Genomic DNA, 19,571 nt, shown 5'->3' with positions numbered 1-19,571 from the left:
ATATATTTGTTAGCCTTTAATGTGCAAAAAGACTCTGCTGTAAAGCACACTGAGAAGATAAGACTGATGGAAAGTGAAACTTGACCTCTGCCCACTAAAGCAGTCTGAAAGCTCTAGTAACGATCTGAAATAAGATTTCCAAACTGTCTGATCAGACCATAATTCTACAATCATGGTCCATATATTTCTCTAATTTGAAATATGAAATATAGGCTAGTATCATCTGGTAAAGGACAGACACATACTGGGGTGAGATTTTTTAAAAAAAATGTTAGCGGTAATATTTTCAATGAAACAGGATTGGAAGAATTTTATTCATGTAAAGTGGTATGAAAATTTCTTAAATTAATAATAAATGGATTCCTCTGCCAATACTACCCCCTCCTGTTTTACTTGTAAAGGTCCTCCAGCATGAAAACAGAGATTCTGACAATTTACAGAACTGGAGGTGGGAAGCTTCATTTTTCCGAACTTCAATTCATATCTGGACCCCAAGTCAAATCAGACAGAACCTGAAGGGTTTTGAACTGAAGTGGCCAGTCTTTCAAATCAGGGTCCAAAAACAAATCTTGTGGTTGATGCACATCTCTTAGACACACAGCTTACCTTCATAAATGAACGCAGCCATCATAACAATCTCTCTTCAGCTGAGAAGAGAGAGAAAAAAGGAACAGTGAAATTTTAGAGTGTGTGAGAGAGACAGAAGACTTGAATTGCAGAGCAAAATCAGCCTTCCATTGAACAACTCGGCTGATAGTCAAAGGCCAGGGATGGAGAACCATCAGACTTTGGGCTTACATTGGCCCAGGTCCCAATTTAGCCTGAAAGACCATTTCCCTCAAACTACAACCACCAGCCTTGCACCTCATACCATATGTGGCTCAGGTCTGGGGCAGGTCTGACAAGCAACTGTCAGAAGCCTTAAAGTGATACCATTTTTTCAGTAAAAAGGGAGGCTTGCTTAATCAGTGGTGACAGCAAGCCTCTAGTAATTGACTCTACAGTACTATGAAAACCAGCCAAGCTTTCACGACACAAGGCATACTTTGTTTGGTCATCTGTGGAACAACTTGTGGTTAACCCAAGGTTAGTTAAACAAACCATAACTTGGCATTGCATGCAAAATAGGTCATTAGAATATATTTGCTGAAGAACTGTTGGAAATTTACCAGAGAATAAATTGTTTCAATATCAATAACGGCACCCTTCCAACCTTACAGAATTTAACAGTTCAAGAAGTCACCCAAAGTGACCCCACCATCTGTTATGAGCTTTTCTTGTTTTGTACAAAATAACTTTTGAAGTTGATTTCAAAGTGCAGTTTTACCCCTCCATTTAACTGCTATCACACAGCTTCCAATGGAGCATAAAATGGAAGTGCAAGGTTTTTGTCTACCCTATTTCTGCTGCAACTGAAATAAAACATGTAGCTAGCCTGTAGTGTGAGTTTGCATATTTTCAGCTTAATATTTTCTATAGACCCTAAATATGTCTGTTATAGATTAAACAGTTGTCAGTAACAACTAATCAACTGGTGTATAAACACTGACAAGTTAATACTTATTACAGTATTTATGGGCCAGCTTTACCTTTAGGTGGGGACATAATTGTGTTTTTCTGTATGTGAGAAGTTAAAATGTAGCAGTTGATAAGACAAACACTAGAAATGTCAGTCCTGGAATTTCAACACCATGCATGCGCTACCCCAGGTTAGTAACAAACAGTTCTGTCTGCCTGAGGTTGTAATTTATGGCAAATCTGGGACATAATCATGTTTCTCAGTACCCTTACCACCCTCCCTTCAACACAGACACAAAAGAATGTCTAGCTACAGACATTACTTCACTATCTCATTTCAGCTGCTCCTGGATTTTTATTCAAAACATAGATAAGAGTGTTTTGGCTTGGTAAGGTCAGTTTGAAATAATGACAAGTATTTTACCCTTCTATTAGTGTATTTTGCATAGATTTAATGTACTTTATTTAATATTTGCACAATACCATTTTTTTAATGGTACATGGTTTGCATAAATATTTTGGCCAAGCCCCGAGATCTTGAGATGAATTTTTTTAAAAAATATATAAATAAATAAATAATCTAGCATATGTTTACCTGGGAGTTAAACTTCATTGAAATCAGTGGAATTTACTTCTGAGTAAAACATATGTGAGCACACTTCCACCCTAAACAAAGTTAGGCCACAGTGAACACAGAAACACATTCCTGAAGCAGGCATATTTAGAATCGGGGCTCTAAACAGTTAAAGCAGTTAAGTAGCCCTTATTGCACCAACTTCCGTCACAAGTTGGCACAAGGCAAAATAAAGGAAGCTGGTGCGAAGCGTAATTTAAAAAAAAATCAAGTCCCAAATTGGGGGGCAGGGTGTGTGCAACAAGCCTCTGCACCCCATGGGGTGGCGGAGGAAAGCTCAGCAGCCTATAGCCACAGCCATTTTATTCATGGATTCATGCAACGTTCTTCATTTCACCAAGTTACCTATACCAAGGCAGTTGCACCTCCGATCCCAGCCCTTCAGGATTACAAGCCTCGCAGGAAACAATAATCAGGCTCTGGCCATCTGTTTACCGCCGGTGGGCTGGGTGGGTGGGGGGAGGGGGTGCCCAGAGCGCCGAGTGCGCACTTCCCAAGTCACAGCAGTAGTGCCCAAGGATCCCGCGACCGCCAGGGTTGGGCAGCACCGCTCTGGAGGCCTCGTGGATCCAAACGGGCATCCGAGGGAGGCGAGGACAGGCTGTGCGTGGAAGGGCTGCAGGGGTCCGAGGAGAGAGCGCGCCCCCTTCCCCACCTCCGGCCAGGGGAAGCACATTCGCAAGGCTGGAGGAAGAGGAGGAGACGCGGAAGTGGGGGGGGGGGAGATAAAGCTCCCCGGCAACAGAATTAATCACAGAATTGCAGAGTTGGGAAGGGAGCACGAAGGTCATCTAGCCCAACCCCCCTGCAATGCAGGCACCTTCTGCCCAGCGTGGGTTTCGAACCCACAACCTCAAGGAGCCTCATGTTCCACCAACGGAGCTCTCTCTCAGTAATAAGGGAGAGCGCCCTCGGCGGCGACGGCAAAGAGCACGACCCGGCTCTCCTCACCCTCCCGGCCTCAAGACCACGAGAGAAGCGTCGGGGCCTAACGGCCGTCTGCAAAACACCGACGCCGGTTTCTGAGGTGAAAGGAGTGCGCGGTCCGGGGGGGGGGCAGGGCAGCCTTAGCACCACACCTCCATTAAAAAAGAAAATAAAAGACCCGGTAAGTCCCGCCGTCGTCGTCGGACCTTAATGGCTCTTACCGGCCTCAGCTGCCGCCTCTGGTCGCTCTACAGCCCAGCCGGCCGGCCCGCCTCGCCTCTCCCTCAGCAGCCCCAACAGTCGCCTCTGTCAGCTTCGCTATCGCTCTCTCTCCCCCGCACAAGCTTGGCGGCGTCTGGCGACCCGGCTCGCCCATTGGTCGACGCGTCCGCGCGGAGCCTGGCGTCTCCGGGCTCTCATTGGTCCCCGTGGCTGTGTGTACACAATCGGCGCCGCCACTCGGAAGCGGACGGGCAAGAGGGAAGGGGCGGGGCTCAAGTTCTGGAACGGCCCTTAAGGCAACTTGCGGGGACGGGGAGGGAGAAGGGGGCGTGTCGTCGGAAGCCCCGCCCCCACCACTGGGAAATGTTTGGGAGCTGCTAATTCCGCCCATCAGTCTAGGTTGATAAGGCTGTGGCTGCATTGGCATTGGCATCCAGAAGAGAAAGTTACGGCAGCTGCGAAGCAGGCCATTTGAATCGCAGCCCACCACCCCATAATCACCCTTTCAAATTGTGCTGCCCACAAATTATTCTTGAATCTGAAAACTGTGCAGGTATTTATCGCTAAAATCCCTATTGGCGTTTCCCCAGAAGTAATTCTCATTTATTTCAGGGAGGTTAAGTTCCTTTGAATTGCCATCGGCAGGAATCGACTATATATTCTGGAAAGTGCTTTGTCCGTTTGCTCTCTCTAAATTCAGGTGCCTCTCGAGCAGCGGCGGACCTATATTTTGGGGGCCCTGAAGCTTGAACAGATATGGGCGGCCCCTTCGCCACCAGCAAAGAGGTCTGGGTAACCACTGTATCCTTCAATAGGGTTGTTTATAAAGGAAATGAATGCAAGCTGTGTCTCGCCAAAAGTGCCTATCTTTGAAGTGGCTTTAATTACCCTTCTATGGCAAGTGATAGAGTCACATTGCCTTCTATGGCAAGGATAGAGCCACATTCCAAATATTATTTACCTAGGTTTCAGTGGGGATTTCTATAGGTTGTTTCCAGTATTGGGCTATTGTTATTCAGGCTGCTGATAATAGGAAAAAAATACTAAGTTTCTGCATCTAAGGTTCAAACCACCCTATTTGGTGTAGGATTGCATAGTTACCCTGTCAAAAATTGGCTCTTGCACTACTAAGAGTGGGGAACCACAAGCCCAGGTGCCAAACATAGCCCTCCAGCCCTCTAGACTTGGAGTGGAGAACCTCTGACCTTCCAGAGGTTGCTGCTAGGCTACAACTCCCTCCCTATGGCTCTGGCTGATGGGAGTTATGGTCCACCAGATGATATTGGACTTTGTTCCTCACTGCAGGTTTAGACACTTGACCAAGGAGAGGAACTCTTTGCTTCCCAAAGGTGAAAATATATTCCAAGTTGTGATTGATACCCCTATAGTTATTTGCTTGCGAGTGTAGTTACCATAAGTGCTGCAACACTGAGGAATTATGGCCTCTCCTTATTTAAGTCTTCTAAGCTGCAGCCTAGGGCATCTTCAGTGTGAAATAAAACCAGTGGAAAAGGAAATACTGTTCTGTGTAGTATATCTCTCCAGGCAGAAAGGGTTAATGTATGAGAGAAACAAAATATTATGAAGGGGAAAGGAAGGTGTTTTTAGACCAAATAACCACACTTGATTGTAAAAAAAAATGTATCTTGTTTATGGAACTGGATACTTGGTGAGTCCAACAATGGCTCTAAGCAATTAACCAGCAAGTTCCCCCTTCTCAGCCTGAACCAACTCCCATTGGGGGTTGTCATTTTCATGACAAGGGGGAACACTTTTTGGAACAAATACACTAAAAGACTGGTGAACTAGTACATTATATATGTAGTTATATATCCAAATTTTAATTCTTCATATGGTTCATAACTTTGAAACTATTACAGAGGTCTCAAACACAGACAGTGGGGACAAATATTGACAATCTCCATTTTTTGATAGGGTGCAGCAGAAGGGGGGAAACAACAAGAAAGAAAATGGGGTGGGAAGTTGACAAAAATAAGAAAAAAGATGTGATTTGATTATATAGGCTAAAAATGTTGAAACTTAATAATTTTTTAAAAAGTCAATCTCCACTTTTTCAGAGCAGTGCAATAAGATTTTATTAATGAATTAGAAATCTTATTAGTATCTCTGCAAGGTAGAGACAGTCAGCTGAGTAACAGTTTATAAGTAAACATTCTGCCATAGAACTGGCCTACAATATGAAGAAATATTCCATAAACCTTCAGTTCTTGTGTACACATATTGCATAGTCTGGGTTTCTCAAATGTGTATAGACACATACACAAAGTCATGTTAACCCATGTACAATAGTCCATAATAAGGAACAAGTGCACACCTGTAACTGACCAGTATAAAAATAAAACCTTTTACAAATACACAACACAGTTCACAAGATGCCCTGGCTCTGGGCAGATAAAAATAATTAGTACAGATTGTCACAGAAAATTTCCAGTTTGAACCCCATTCTCATTCAGGCACTTAAGACCATTGCATGGTGACAAATGGCAGGATAAACCAGAATTATTCCCTAACAATTCTAACTAGAATGAAAAGTTGGTCACTGTCATGCAGAACTAGCATGGATCATGTGCTTTTAATTTGTATGGTAGGTGTGGAAGGACATAAGAGTGTTTATTTGTCTGAATGCCTTTGAAGATCAAAGAGCTCTCCTCGCATTCAAACTTATGCATGTCCTAAGGGATGGGAAGGCTTGGGTAGGAGGTGAAAGAAAGGAAAAGTTCTTGAGAGTGATGAAAAGGATAGTTGACTTTCAGAATCAAAGTGGCATCAGTCCGGCAGCCCAGCCTACCTGGATGGAATATGTACTGCTTTATGGAGAGTATACTGACTTTGGAGATCCCCTTTGCACACCTGAAAGCCAGTGCCAGCCTGCCCATGAGGCAAGGTGAGGTGCCTGCCTCAGGCAGCAGGATCCCTAGGGGCAGCAGATCCTGATGTGTAGCTTTAGTCCCCCCCCGTCTTTGTTCCTGATGTAGATCTTCACTCACCCTTTCTTCCCTGGTGGGAAGGTGGGGGGTGCCATTCTGTTGTTTGGCTCAGGTGCTAAAATCTGTCATGGATGCTGTCGATGAGATTCCTGCATTGTAGGGGATTGGACTAGATGACCCTTGCGGGTGGCCTTCCAACTCATTTTCCTGGCCCTAGAGAAAATTCTGCCACAGATTCGTTTCACTTTGCTATAAAGCCTATTTTACCACCACCCCAAAATAAAAACCAAATTAAAGCACTTTAGAAGGGCCATCACTCAATGGCAGGGACATCTGCTTTCACTGCAAAATGCCCCAGGTTCAATCCCCAACATTCTCAGCTGGAACTTGGAAAGGATCCTGTCTAAAACCCTGCAAAGGCAATTGCCTGCCATGGTAGGCAGTGCTGAGCTAGATGGGTGAATGGTCTGACTCGATGAAAGACAACTTCCTATGTTTTTAGAGAGTACATAAAATTGCATGAGACTTGTCACTAGCCAACAGATATCCGTAACTCTTTGGCCACAATTTTATACAGGGTTGATCTGCAAAAAATATATACATATTCTAGCTGGAAGAAAAATGCTTTCCCAGTGACACAATGATGAAGTATGGGTGCAATTTCCCGGTAACAAGAAGCGGTAGCCTGTGCAAAGACTTCTGCATTACACACAACAACTATACAATTATTGCATGAATTTATTGTATCTGGAAGTAGACTGCAATTTCCCCTTTGAATAACTCCTTGTACTCTATTTAAAACCCCCTTGGTTGGTTTGCCTTCTCTTAAACTGGGTTTGGGCTTAAATGCTGCTGACAAAAACATTAGATGCACAAGCACAATTTCACATACGCTCTACCTTATCTATTTTATATTCAGGTTGTATTTGCGGATAGAAATCAATCATTGTGGTAGAGTTTGAAACAATGCAAGTAAAACAGATGAACACAAGAGAAAATTAAACTGGGTAAGGGGAGATCTAGTTGTGACATATTCCTTCCAAAAAGAGCAGAAGACAATCCTGACCTACTCTGGATTTGGAAACATCAACTGTAATTGGTTAAATGTAGCAGCTAAATAGGATTTTAAAAAATTAAAGGCTGGGGCTCTCTGGATTCCCAAGAATCTGCATTAGCAGCAATGCATCACTACCTTTGGCCACAGGGATTCCTAAACCTTTCCTCACCTATATACCATGGGGATTGCTAACTGATTTCCAACATCATCTGGAATTCAGCTGATCTCTCCCAGGTGGCCAGGCTTTAATTTCAGACAAAGAAGTGAAGATCATCACTGAAAGCAGAGGTCAGCTTAGTTGTCTCAGTGCCTCTTACTGCGAGGCAACTCTCAGTGGGCAAGCAGCCACATTCTGTGCTAGGTTGCAGATCAGGATACATGGATGAAATCACAAGTCTGGAAGAACAAGGTGCTTTTTGCTACTTTCCACTTATCATAGAAGCTTCTTGCGTTAAGGTAAAACATCAACAGTAATGTAAGAACAAAAAAATCAGCTAGGACTTTTGCATTCAGGTATCTTTGTCATCACATTTAGTTGTCTATTACAGGAAGTCGCCCCTTGGGAACTTTGGCATTCAGTCTCTTGAAGGTGGTTACTTCCAGAGGGGCAGCTGGTATGTTTTAATTAACCTCACGGAAGAAGCAGAAATGAACTCTAAAACAGAACTGCAGATGTGTTTACATTGTCCTATAAATATAATCTAAAATATTAATTTAACATTTTGCAATAACCCCATTTCTATGATGTCTGGCTGTACCAACTGAGAGAACGTTGAACAGCTTTCACCCAGTTGCTCAAGGCTGGTTCGTATTCCTCCGGCTCCTTTTGAGGCTTAAAAACTATGTCAGTTTGCCTCAGCTGTTTCAGTTGCTCTTTGTCCTTCCAGAATCCTAGAAACAAACGTAACAAAACAAAACAAAAATCACTCCCAAGCTGAAAAACATAAATGTTGCATCTGGAATTCGTCATACCATATCATGGGGCCACCCAAGGAAGCTGAATGCTGGAAGATTTCAGACGGACAAAATCACATGCTGCTTTTACACGGTGCATAGCTGGAATTAACTCCCGTGGGATGTAGTGATTGCCACCAACTTGGATGGCTTTAAAAGAGGATTAGACAAATTTATAGAGGATAAGGAGATCTTTGGCTACTAGCCACAATGGCTATGAGCAGTATACCTCTGGATATTAAGTGCTTGGAATCACAAGTGGGGACAGTGCTGTTGCACTCAGTGCCCTGCTGTTGTACTCAGGTATTTCATCCTGCACAAGGACCACAAGGTGGGCCTTATTACTGATTTTAAGGTATGGACAAATTAGCATGGGAGAAGCATTTTTCCTTATCAGGGCCCCAGTCCATTCAGGGCTTTAACTGTTAAGTATAAGCACCTTGAATTCGGCCCAGAAAAATAGCTGGTAATCAGTTACTTTTTTCAATGGGAGTTTCATGTACGGAGCTGCCACTGCCATAAGCACTCTGCCCATCACATTTTATACTTGTTGCAATTTTCAAATGATCTTCAAGGACAGCTCCAGGTGGAGCCATGTTACAGTTGTCTAGCATGCAGGTTACCAGGGCATCGGTGGCTATAGCCAGGCTATACCTATTTATGGAAGGCCTTGGTCGACACACCAGCCAAAGATGAATCTAGGCATGCCTAGCCACCAAGGCCGCTTGGACCTGAAGTGACAATAATGGTTCAAGGAGCACCCCCAAACTATGCAGGTGCTCCTTCAAGGGGAACGCAACTCCATCAAGGACAAGGCTGTTCTGACAACCCCCGTACTCAAGAACCACATATTCACCTCTCTTTCATTTATTGGCACACATCCAGACCATTATCACTTCCAGACATTGCTTTAGGACCAGCACAACCTCTTCCAGTACTGACAGAACAGAAAGATAAAGCTGGGTCCCACTAGATCCTGGCTTCAAATAGATATTGAATAGCACAGGTGACAAGATTGAACCCTGCAGGCTCCTGCAAGATAATTCCCGCAGGGCTGAGCAGAAGTCATACTGTCCTCTGGAACCACCCTTGGAGATAGGACTGGAGCCAAAGCATTTTATTGGTGACATAGTGTTTAATTTTTCCCCCTTATCAACCTAAAGGTGTTGAAAGAACCCGCTGAATCAGGCCAGTCACCCACCTAGTCCTGTGATGCCTGTGGGGAAACCGGCAAGCAGGATCCAAGCACAAGAGCACTCTCCCTCCTGTGCTTTCCAGCAATTGGCATTGAGAAAGCATTACTGTGGAAAATAGCTATCATGGCCAGTAGTCATTGTGTCCTGCTTAACTGAATCGGAGGCTTCGGTTTTTAGATTCTCCCCTCCACAATGTCCAGCTTTTCATGAAACCATAAAATATACCGCCCTCCCGCAACACTTATCTCTCAAGATGAGGTCGAGATGACTGGGTGACTCTAACCCAAGACATAACATAAGTCTAGCCTTATGCTATGAAATTGCTTTAAACTAACTTCATTTCTTTACGAAACAATACATCAGGTACACATGTGTATCCCCATACTTAAATCTCACATGCCTGCATGTGATTTCTTTGATAACCTCCCACTCTGGTAAGAAAAGGTGTTTTGCACAGTGGAATCTGCAGTGTTTAGTTGCTATCCAAATTAGAGTATATTTATGCAGGTAGCAGCACAATGAGATAGTTTGTATTCAGGTGGAAAAATAAGGAACATGAACTTCTGGGAATATTTAGAGGCAAAACCTTGCTGATGTTTGCAATCCGGAAATCAGTTATGAAATGGAAAACATGGAGAAAGAGCAAGAGAAAAACAACTTTTCAGAATACTACATACCTACAGCAAGGCCAGCTAGAAAAGCTGCTCCAAGGCAAGACATATCTGTACAAACAGACTTGTTTATTGTTTTGTTAATCAGATCAGACGTCATCTGCATTATAAAATTATTTTTACTGACACCTCCATCAGCTCTGTGAGAGAGAGAGGGGGCGGGGAGAAGGAAAAAGGCATATTCTTTTAATGCTTGGATTCTGGAAATTCTGTCTGATTTAGATTATATGCTGTTTAGGTAGCCAGTCCATCCTCAGTCGTGCCAAATGTCTTTGCTCTACAGAAGGAAACAGGAGCCTCAACCAAACAAATATTTTAAAGGCTGTAATTAGTTTTTCAAAAAAAGTTTTCATGGAAACAACATGTTTTCATGGACAACAATGGGAGATTTTTGTAAGCCTAAGCGCTGTGCTGGATGAGGCGTGGAGGCAGCTGGGGAGAGAAAAATGGGAGAGGGGAATGAATGAACAGATGGCGAGTGTGTATTGTGAGGAAGAACATGGGATGGCTCTGTCCCTGTACATATTTGGAAGAGACCCCGCCTGTTATGGAAGGAACATTACCTCTGGGAGGTTTCTCATGAAGAAATGTGGCCCTCAGACTGAAAAAGATTCCCCATACAATTTTAGATCTTTTGCCCATGAAAAGGACCGTCAGACTAACAACATCCTACACTTCTGTAATGTAAATCGGAAATCTACGATTTGCCAAAATGTTATGCAAAAGGTCACAAGGCTGCTCACTGTAGTGTTTTCAACAACATAAAGGCAGCTGGGAAGTTTTGCTATCTATCTGGCATCTTAAATCAACGGATGGTTCCACATAAAAGAAAAATTCACATACACATTTTTAGAGATAACATGAACATACCGAATGGTCGTAGATGGGAAGTCTATCTCTCTTGTGATGGTATCATAAAGCTGTTTGTTTCTTGCAAAAGAGATTCAATAGAAATTAAAGCATTTATACAAAAGTAACATGAACTTCAGAAGCTCAGTATGCAGTTATAAGAAACCACAGTTCAAAACTAGTGAGATACTGTAATTCATAAGTTTTCATAATGGGCTTCAAGTGAGCTATTTTAAAATAACCTGGAGCTGTACAGCTCTTCATGTTTCCCATCTGTATTACATGAGAACATTTTAGGTTACCTTCCTCAAAGACTAAATGGTGTACATTAGACAGTAAAACTGCATTTTCAACAAACCCACAAAGAGCAGAACAACATTATAGGCTTACTAAGAATCACCGGACAAGCCACCAAATCAGTTAAAAAGTTTTGCATCGCTTGTGGAAACTAAACTGTGATGAGGAGCTCCTAACCCCAATGAGGAAAGCATTTCAAAGCCTATGGTCAAGGAGGCACCAACCTCTTAGAGTCAGTAAGCACATCTGGAATTTTGAGAAAGTCATGTGGGTGGTGGTCACATAAGGGCTGTTGCAGGGCGTGATGTAGCACAAAATGGTTGCTGTGGGGTGTGTGGCTTCATGTCTGCCACATCTGGAATGTGGCATTCCCCCCACCTCCCCCCCCAAAAAAGTGGGGACAAGGCATCAACATCAGCCAAATGCTGCACTCACTTGTGGAGAGAAATGCTCTGCATCTCTCTGCTGTTCAGAACAGAAGGGAGGGTGGGTACTCACTCCTAGCACCCACTGAAAGGATATTGACTGAGATGTTCTGTCGTAGGAGATAGCAGCAGGCGGAATGGCACCAGTGAGTGCCACACCAACAACCCCTCGTACAGCAGTAATGTCCCTAACACTGCCCAGCATCAGTCTAGTCTACACAGAGCAGGGTATGATTTCCCAGTTACTACTGCTGTATGACCTCTATCCACTACAGCAGCAGAACAGAAGAAGGTCAGAGTTGAGAATAATAATATTTGACAAGGCACACCAGTTACCGTAGGAGCAGAGAGCAAATACCTATTTTAAGCTTCTGAGCAACCAAAATATTGAATCATTTACTTTTACATCAATCTTAAAACGTTAGCAAGAACAGTGGTAACTTTTGGTATTTGCCAGCCTTTAATTTTCTTTTCCATAGTGAAGGCAGCCTAGAATTTACATTCTCCCTGCTCGGTTTGGATTTAAAGATTAGGCAGCAAAGGGGAAGGGACACTGTTTTCAGACAGGTTCTTTCAGTTATATGACACTGGAAGGGGAAATACTGCACAAAGAATAACTGTCTGCTTTATATGGTTGAGAGGGGTTTTCCCCTGCCTTGGTTTGCAAGAGAGTGGGCTGCTTTGAACTGAAAGCATGTAAGTAGAGATCCACAACGTTTTGTGGAAACTGGAGTGTGGCCCACAGACCCTGGTATAATTTTTCTGTAACCCTGTGAACTCTGTAGGAACCAGGCATGTCAGAACTCAGAGCAGCACAGAGTGATGGAATGTGTATAATCAAATAATAGCGCAAAAGCATGTGTTGGAGATTTAATGGGATATGCTGGCTTAGTACCTGAAAGCTATAGATTCCAACACAGCTCGAACAAGATGTTTTTTGGTGGTGGAAGATGTGATCCCCATAAAAGAAGTACATGCAAAAGGGTCATTCATTGGGATCTAAAATAAAAAGATATGAAAATAAGATATGCAGGAGTTTGTTCTGATGGCAGATGTCTAAGAATGGACTGAAATTATAAGGAAAAAAATAACTTACAAATGACAATAAAGAGGCAGCGTAGTAAGAAGAAGGAAATGAAGAGCAATAAGCAGTGCAAGATAATTTTACAACCAATGAAAAGTGGAAACTATGAAGGCTGAATGAAATGCATTTCTTTTTTATGATCACATATATTTTGGAAACCAATGTCACTTCAGCAAATCAATCAAGTCATTTTACCTGCAATCCACTAAAAGATGGAACAAAACAAACGCCTCCTGAATTTGCTAGACTCTGGGCTATTTTTGATGTCTCTTCAGGATTGGTAAAAAGACCTGTAAAAATACACACAATAGGAAGGTTAATATTTCCCAAATTTTGAAGTTTTCCCCTTTTGACTAAAAAGAAAAATATTTCTTGAGCACTCTTTACTACAACAGGTAGTAGTCCCTGCAACTGGCAGCTCAGTTAATATTATCTCTTGGTATCCTGCCAGTGCTGGCTCCAGGTTTTGTGTGGTCCTTGAGCCCACCTCCTTCTTGCCACTCTCACCCCTACTAGCTTGCTTGCCTTCTCCCTCCATGCCCATTCCATAGATCATGCATAGGCAAACTCGGCCCTCCAGATGTTTTGGGACTACAACTCCCATCATCCCTGACCACTGGTCCTGTTAGCTAGGGATGATGGGAGTTGCAGTCCCAAAACATCTGGAGGGCCGAGTTTGCCTATACCTGCCATAGAGCCTCTGGAGAGAAAATGCAAGTCAAGCAGAAGATGCTGTTCACACAGTTATCACTGCTTGCATGCAGAGAGAGAGAGAGCAGTGACAACAACAAGGAGAAGTAGCAATGCATCAGCACAATGAGGAACTCCAGGGACTTCCTACTGGGGGTGGGGATTGGCTGGGCTATGGCAGATCTTCAGCCACACTGAGACTGGCCCTGTATCTTGTCCTCCCCTTTTGCTCACTTCCAGCACAATACTATGTATGCTTATTCAGATGCAAGTCTTATTGTGCACATGATGCTCTCTAGTAAATGTATTTAGGACGGGGTGGAGAACCTTGGGCCTGGGCTCCAAAAGCAGTCCACTAGGTCTCTCAATCGGGCCTGCAAGATTCTCTACAAGTCATGCCCCCTCTGGAGCCAACACCCCTTTCTGGCTCTGCTTTGCAGCCCCCCTGAGTGTTTCTTCTGCCTGGCAGGAGTGTCCCATTGAACTATAGTGATGCCTCTACAGAACACTGAGAAAAGGTCAGTAAAATTCTTCAGCTCACTTAAAGAAATACACACTAAATCTCACCCTTACATTTGAAAACTAGAAACATAGCCCTAAGATTGTGCTTTGCATCCTACATTATTTCAGGCTCAAAGAGTTAATTCATGCTACTCACCTAAGCTTTGGGCCCATTTAATAGAATTCCCAGTATCAGAAGCATTTCCTTCAGTTAAGAAGATCACCTCTTTCCCAATCTTCCAACCAACCAGTGGATACAAGCCTTAAAATTGCAAGACATGAGTTTATTATGCATCCTAACCACTATGCCACATTCACTTTTCTAACATAAACAGTATTTTATTACATGTATACAATGCATAATATCAATCAGTCACAGGCCCCTGTTGACTTTGGAGCTCTTGAAAGAACCCAATAACACACACAAGTAGTATCTGGCATCCAAAATGCTATTCCAGGTATGACTAACAATTTGTTCCTGGTGGAACTGCCCACTTCCGTTTTTTTCATTTTTCTCAACTGCCCACTTATATATATATATTTCTCTCTTTTTTTTTAAAAAAAAGAGGCATGCCAAAAGCCATAATCATGACTGTATCAAGGAACATTGCCTACAATCCCTAGAACTACTATTAGAAGCCACCAGGTCTTAGAGCTAGTTACTAAAGTCGAAGCATATTTACTGATTTGTGAACTGCTTTGTAAAAAAGACTGAAAGTGGGACATAGTATGTTATTTTTGGAGCCAGAAAAGGGCTGCACTTGGCCCGTTCACCTTCATACTGCTGACTAACACAGCCTAGCACCCAGCACAAAAAAATATTATGGATGGTGGAAGTTTGCCTGACTGATCAATCTCTATGATTTTACCTTATGCTGTTTTTATTGTTATTTTTCAATTGTTTTAACATTTTTATTGTAAGCCACCTGGGGAGGGTTTGCCCTAGAAGGCTGGGTAGGAATGAATGAATAAATCTGTGAAGCTCTATTCCAAATGCTGGTAAGCATTATTAGTAGCAGCTGCTCCTTGTAGATTCTCTCACAAAGGGATAACGATTTGAACATTTGACAGATGTTGGCCACACTAAGGGAGTATCTTGAAAAACTATATATTTTCTTATTAATATCTATGGCTCCCATTCACAAAGTAGCTCCCCCCCCCCCCCCCCCCGTTATTCAGAAGGGCTCACCGACCCTCCAGTGAGGTATTTTGCAGGGTGGCAGGTGACTGACATGGATAGGAGGGGACAGGAATCCTTTCTTCCATGAATAGCCTCAAGTTAACCTAGCTCAGGATTCAAGCCTTAGTTGCCTTAGAACCTCATTACAAAATAAAAGTAACATTCCATGCTGAAAATGACTGTGTCTAAAATTATTGTTTTTCCAGGCTTATGCAGGCAATATCTTTTCATTTTGGTTGGTGGGTCATCTCTAGTTTTTCGTTTTTGTTTTAATTATCTTGTTATATATAGTTGCTATTGTAAACTGGTTTGATTTTTTTTTTTTTTTTACAATATAGCAGTATATAAATATTTAAATAAAGTGTTTGTTGTCAGCCATTTTCAGAACGCAAACATATAGGCTTTACCTTTCATAGATACGTGAATTTTGCTTCCAGTGTTAACATCCCAAAACGTACCAGTCCCCATGGTGACCTTACTATCACCTCTTTCAAAACAACACTCTCCAAACATGGCTGCCTGTTGGTCTGCCACCTTCAGTACAAAAAAACAAAACAAACAAACAACAAACAAACCAGATTGTCAAGGTAATTATGTTTCTGTGTTAGTGTATGCACTTTCCTTTTTTGGAAGGAAGGAAAAGAAAAGTAACAGGAATAGGAGTAGGAATAGGAATAGAAATTGGAACAGAAACATAGGAAGCCGCCTAGTGTCAAGGCAAAGCCTTGCTTCATCTAGTTCAATATTGTCTACACTGACTGACAGTGGCTCAAACCACATGTGGCATTGGATTTGCATACTATTTGGGGTTCATTATCCAGCTAAAATTTTAAACAGGTGAAATGTTGCCACATTTATGACCAATACTTCAGTAAGACCAGAGTCAGCATCAACAACCAGCATACTAGGAAAACTGCCTGGACCTTATTACAAATCTTTGCCCTGGATCCCTTTAAATTTGTTTTCTTGCCTGGCACTTTAAGCAGCACTAGGTGGCAGGATCTAGCCAGCTTTTCAATTTCCCAGAATGCCCCTAACAATGTTGAATAGAACCCATTAGGTTGAAGGGATATGAAGGTTCCCTCAAGCGTGTAATATTAGAATTACTTCACTCTAACAAAGAGAAAGCTTCAAAAGGCAAGTGCGTGGCTACTGAAAAAGCATGTCCTCTGTTTTGAAGGAGAAAGAGAAGATAAACACAGAAGACAATAACTGACATAGAAGGAAGTTGCTGATTTTAAGATTCGTCACATACAATGCTGAACTATTTCTTGAACTGAATTTGTTTATTAGATAGCAAAGTACTGCACAGAACTGGCGTGCCACACTCCAAGGAACTGGCACCCATTTTAAGAACTTCAAAATAGGCAATTTCAGCCAGACGTAGCAGAAACAGCACAGACTGGCCTGCACTTTGAAAGTTCTCTCTGGAGACTTCTACTAGGACTAATATACTTGACATAGTACCCAACTGGATCTAAACATATTTCTAAGGGAACAGGAAAAAAAAGGTTTTTTTTACTTACCAAAGCTGCTACTGCAATAGGCACTCCAAATATCTCAGCATCAATTGTTCCAAATTTATGACTTAAAATAAAAATAAGACATTAAAGGTTATTGCCCTCATATCAAAACTATAGTGAACAAAAATAAATATTCTAGAAGTGTGAAAAGTGTGCCACTTCTATACTAAATCAAAGAGAGACAGACTTATTTATTAGACCTTAGGACTAACCTTGTGTCCTCCACTGGGGGGAAAATTGATATTGGAATGGAAAGAAACTTGCTAACAAACGCACTCCACTGCAGCTGAAATCACATGCATATGAAAAAGGGGGAGTTAAAAGCAATTCAGAGTAAACATTGAAGCAGCTTTGCAGAGAGAATTAGTCATACCTTGAAGGGATCAAACATTGCTGTTGTGCTGGCATTGGAGTAGTCTGTAGCATACACCGCACCTAAAAGGAACCAATACTAGTGAATGCTCAAAAACACAAAAAGAAGATTACAGTGAAGATGTGGGAACTTAATGTTGGAGGCCTGAGGCCTGCTCAGCACCTCACTTGAAAAGCACAAACACATTATTGCAGACAAGCATTTGTTTACGGTCGTCTTCTTCTAAGAGGATATCCTTTTCAATTTTTCTCCGATACAAAACCGGGCAGCTCATTCAAAGTAATGTACTACTAGTACTACCACCATTTGTGTTAAGTTGTGGGTGAACATATCAGACGACACAGCGATTCTTCAAACAGCTCTTGTTTATTCACAGGCCAGGACAGAACTGAACTGAAGGGTTCAGTCAGCCTGCTTATATAGAGCTCCAGTACTACGTAACTGTAACAATTTTCTAAAACTATCCAATCACTGAACGTCACTTTTGATCCCTTATTTGCATAACTATCTACAGTATCCCCCTGCTGGCCAGGGCTGAGAACTTCAGTACATAACAATTTGTTTACCCCACCTCCGGCCGTAGCAGCAGTAGCAGCTCCCCACATGCACAACACAGCTGAGGAGAAACTGAAGCTGCAGCATTCGGAAGCTGGAGGGGAGGAAAGGCACAGGAGAGGAAATGGATAGAGGAAGCAGCTAACGTAAATGTGTGGGAAGGAGAACAAAGAATGGGAAGGAGAGAGAGAGAGAGAAAAGTGATGGTTGGGCTGAGGGAGAGAAAAAGTACCAAGGGGTGATGCTGCACCTTCAGACCCCTGCCCTACACACACAATAACCTGTCCTCTCTTCTTCCCACCTGCTAAACCAGGAAACCACTCCTGGCTAAGGGACCAGCTGCCTCCTCCATCTCACAATAACAAATGGCAGGACAGGAATTGGGAGAGCTAGGGGGTGCACGTCCATGCAGAGAGAAGAGCCAAGTTACTTGAGTAAAGGAGACTGGGAGATCAATGAATTGGGGCAGCGACATGTGGAAAGAAATTAGAAGGAGAGGAATACCTCACCTGAACATTTCTCCACTGCCTAGGTCCAGTAACAAAAGTGACAAGGTTGAGAGAAACATGTTAGGGATATGGATTATGAAGGTCAAGAACAAGAGCGTTCAGCTCCCCTCACCCCAATATCCCTTTGATGTGACACCCCCCCCTTTTACATGTAAGCACAGCAGATGGGATTAAACAAACATGTCTGCTGCCATCATTTCTAGTTCGGACCTTACTTAGAAGCACAATATAGGTCTGGAGGAAGTAATTATGTTTCCACAGAGACCAGGACAGTGGAAGAAACAAGATTCAGTAAGGCAAACTTTCAGAAAAGGAAAATTCAGGAAAACTGAGGGATGAGGCAGCAAAGATAATGTGAGATTACAGAATTTAAGCTTTCTACAGGGCAGAATTAGAGCTGCCTCAGCAGAGGAATCTTTACATTGTTCCTTTCCAGAGTGTACATATATTGGTTTCGATCCAAATGTTGCATGAGTGGAAGGCTGCTGCTTGTATAAAATATATTTCTTGTTCCCTCATCCTGGACACCTCTGAAAAGCTTCTCCAAAGGGATGGAGGATCCTATTAAACAGCATGGGTTATGTCACAGATGGGTTGCAATGGGAGGGGGAATTCATTCAGTATCTGGCAGAGAAATTGTGTATGAGCAGAGTCCACTTGCACAACCTTTGGATCCAACTACTTCTTTGCAAGAAGCCATGTGCTTTCTATCTGTTTAATCATCCTTCTCACCTTTGGTCAGTTTATATAGTAGCCACGTGTCAATGGTTCCAAAACAGCAATTGTCATCTTTACTTGCTTGTTCTACCTGAAAGCAAACCGTGTTTTATTTCAAGATGGCAAGTATAACACACGTCAGCGTTAAGTTAAAATAAAATATAATAAAATCAAAACTGAGCTAAGTAACATTATGTTATCTAGTGTTAGGCAAACCAAAGGAACAAGTTTCCCAACTATCCCCTTTAGAAGGTTGTGGATTATCTATCAAACCAGTTTACTGCTCAAAAGTCTTTTCTGGGTATTCTTTCTTTCTTAAAAAACAACAAGCAGGTACAATTGCCTCCCAGGTCCTAGGTCCAACACTCTAATTGCTACACTAATAATAAACAGCCTGAAGTGCTTTGGTGGAAAGCTGGTATATAAAGGGGAGTGAAATAAATAAATAAAAACAAGCAGTTGACATTTTCTAATGAAATTTAGCATATAATACACATTGCACTATTATGACTACCATCCTGAAAGAGGTTCCTCTGCCGGAATAAAGAGCCAGCCCGTACAAAGCTCATTACAGAGAATAGTAAAACAAAGCTTACCTCCTGTAGATGTTGTAAAATCCAAGCCAGTCTTAAAGAGACATGCTGTGTTGTGAACGTTTGGCAACTCGCTAACAGAAAGCGATCACTCCGAGTGAAAAAGTGAAAGAAGGAACAAACTGCATGCAATGCCTGTTCCAAAAAA

General features: G+C 42.4%; 2 protein-coding genes across 5 annotated transcripts in view; both read right to left on the bottom strand.

Moving 5' to 3' along the window:
• TFDP2 (transcription factor Dp-2) overlaps positions 1-3,568 on the bottom strand; it is a 36,359-nt gene extending 32,791 nt beyond the window's left edge. For 2 of the 4 annotated variants that reach the window (XM_083442916.1, XM_083442918.1), the window contains exons 1-3: positions 3,301-3,443; positions 2,114-2,184; positions 607-647 (exon numbers count right to left, since the gene is read on the bottom strand). The gene's annotated coding sequence lies outside the window, so the exon portion shown is untranslated. Of the gene's footprint in view, positions 1-606; positions 648-2,113; positions 2,185-3,300 lie in introns of all 4 variants that reach the window. The other 2 variants (XM_083442917.1, XM_083442915.1) reach the window with 2 other exon arrangements.
• A 1,803-nt stretch (positions 3,569-5,371) lies between these two features.
• GK5 (glycerol kinase 5) overlaps positions 5,372-19,571 on the bottom strand; it is a 28,676-nt gene continuing 14,476 nt past the window's right edge. The window contains exons 5-16 of the mRNA XM_083442791.1: positions 19,427-19,558; positions 18,846-18,921; positions 17,050-17,111; positions 16,889-16,962; positions 16,680-16,740; positions 15,561-15,687; positions 14,131-14,235; positions 12,978-13,072; positions 12,594-12,697; positions 10,998-11,057; positions 10,134-10,267; positions 5,372-8,197 (exon numbers count right to left, since the gene is read on the bottom strand). Of these exons, the coding sequence (XP_083298917.1) occupies positions 8,046-8,197; positions 10,134-10,267; positions 10,998-11,057; positions 12,594-12,697; positions 12,978-13,072; positions 14,131-14,235; positions 15,561-15,687; positions 16,680-16,740; positions 16,889-16,962; positions 17,050-17,111; positions 18,846-18,921; positions 19,427-19,558 (1,182 nt within the window). The 3' untranslated portion in view covers positions 5,372-8,045. The remainder of the gene's footprint in view (positions 8,198-10,133; positions 10,268-10,997; positions 11,058-12,593; positions 12,698-12,977; positions 13,073-14,130; positions 14,236-15,560; positions 15,688-16,679; positions 16,741-16,888; positions 16,963-17,049; positions 17,112-18,845; positions 18,922-19,426; positions 19,559-19,571) is intronic.

The sequence above is a fragment of the Podarcis tiliguerta genome (assembly GCF_965153285.1).
Source record: "Podarcis tiliguerta genome assembly, chromosome: 5".
Taxonomy (NCBI): domain Eukaryota; kingdom Metazoa; phylum Chordata; class Lepidosauria; order Squamata; family Lacertidae; genus Podarcis; species Podarcis tiliguerta.
The sequence above is the reverse complement of the archived record's forward strand: the minus strand, read 5'-3'. Positions and strand labels throughout refer to the sequence as shown.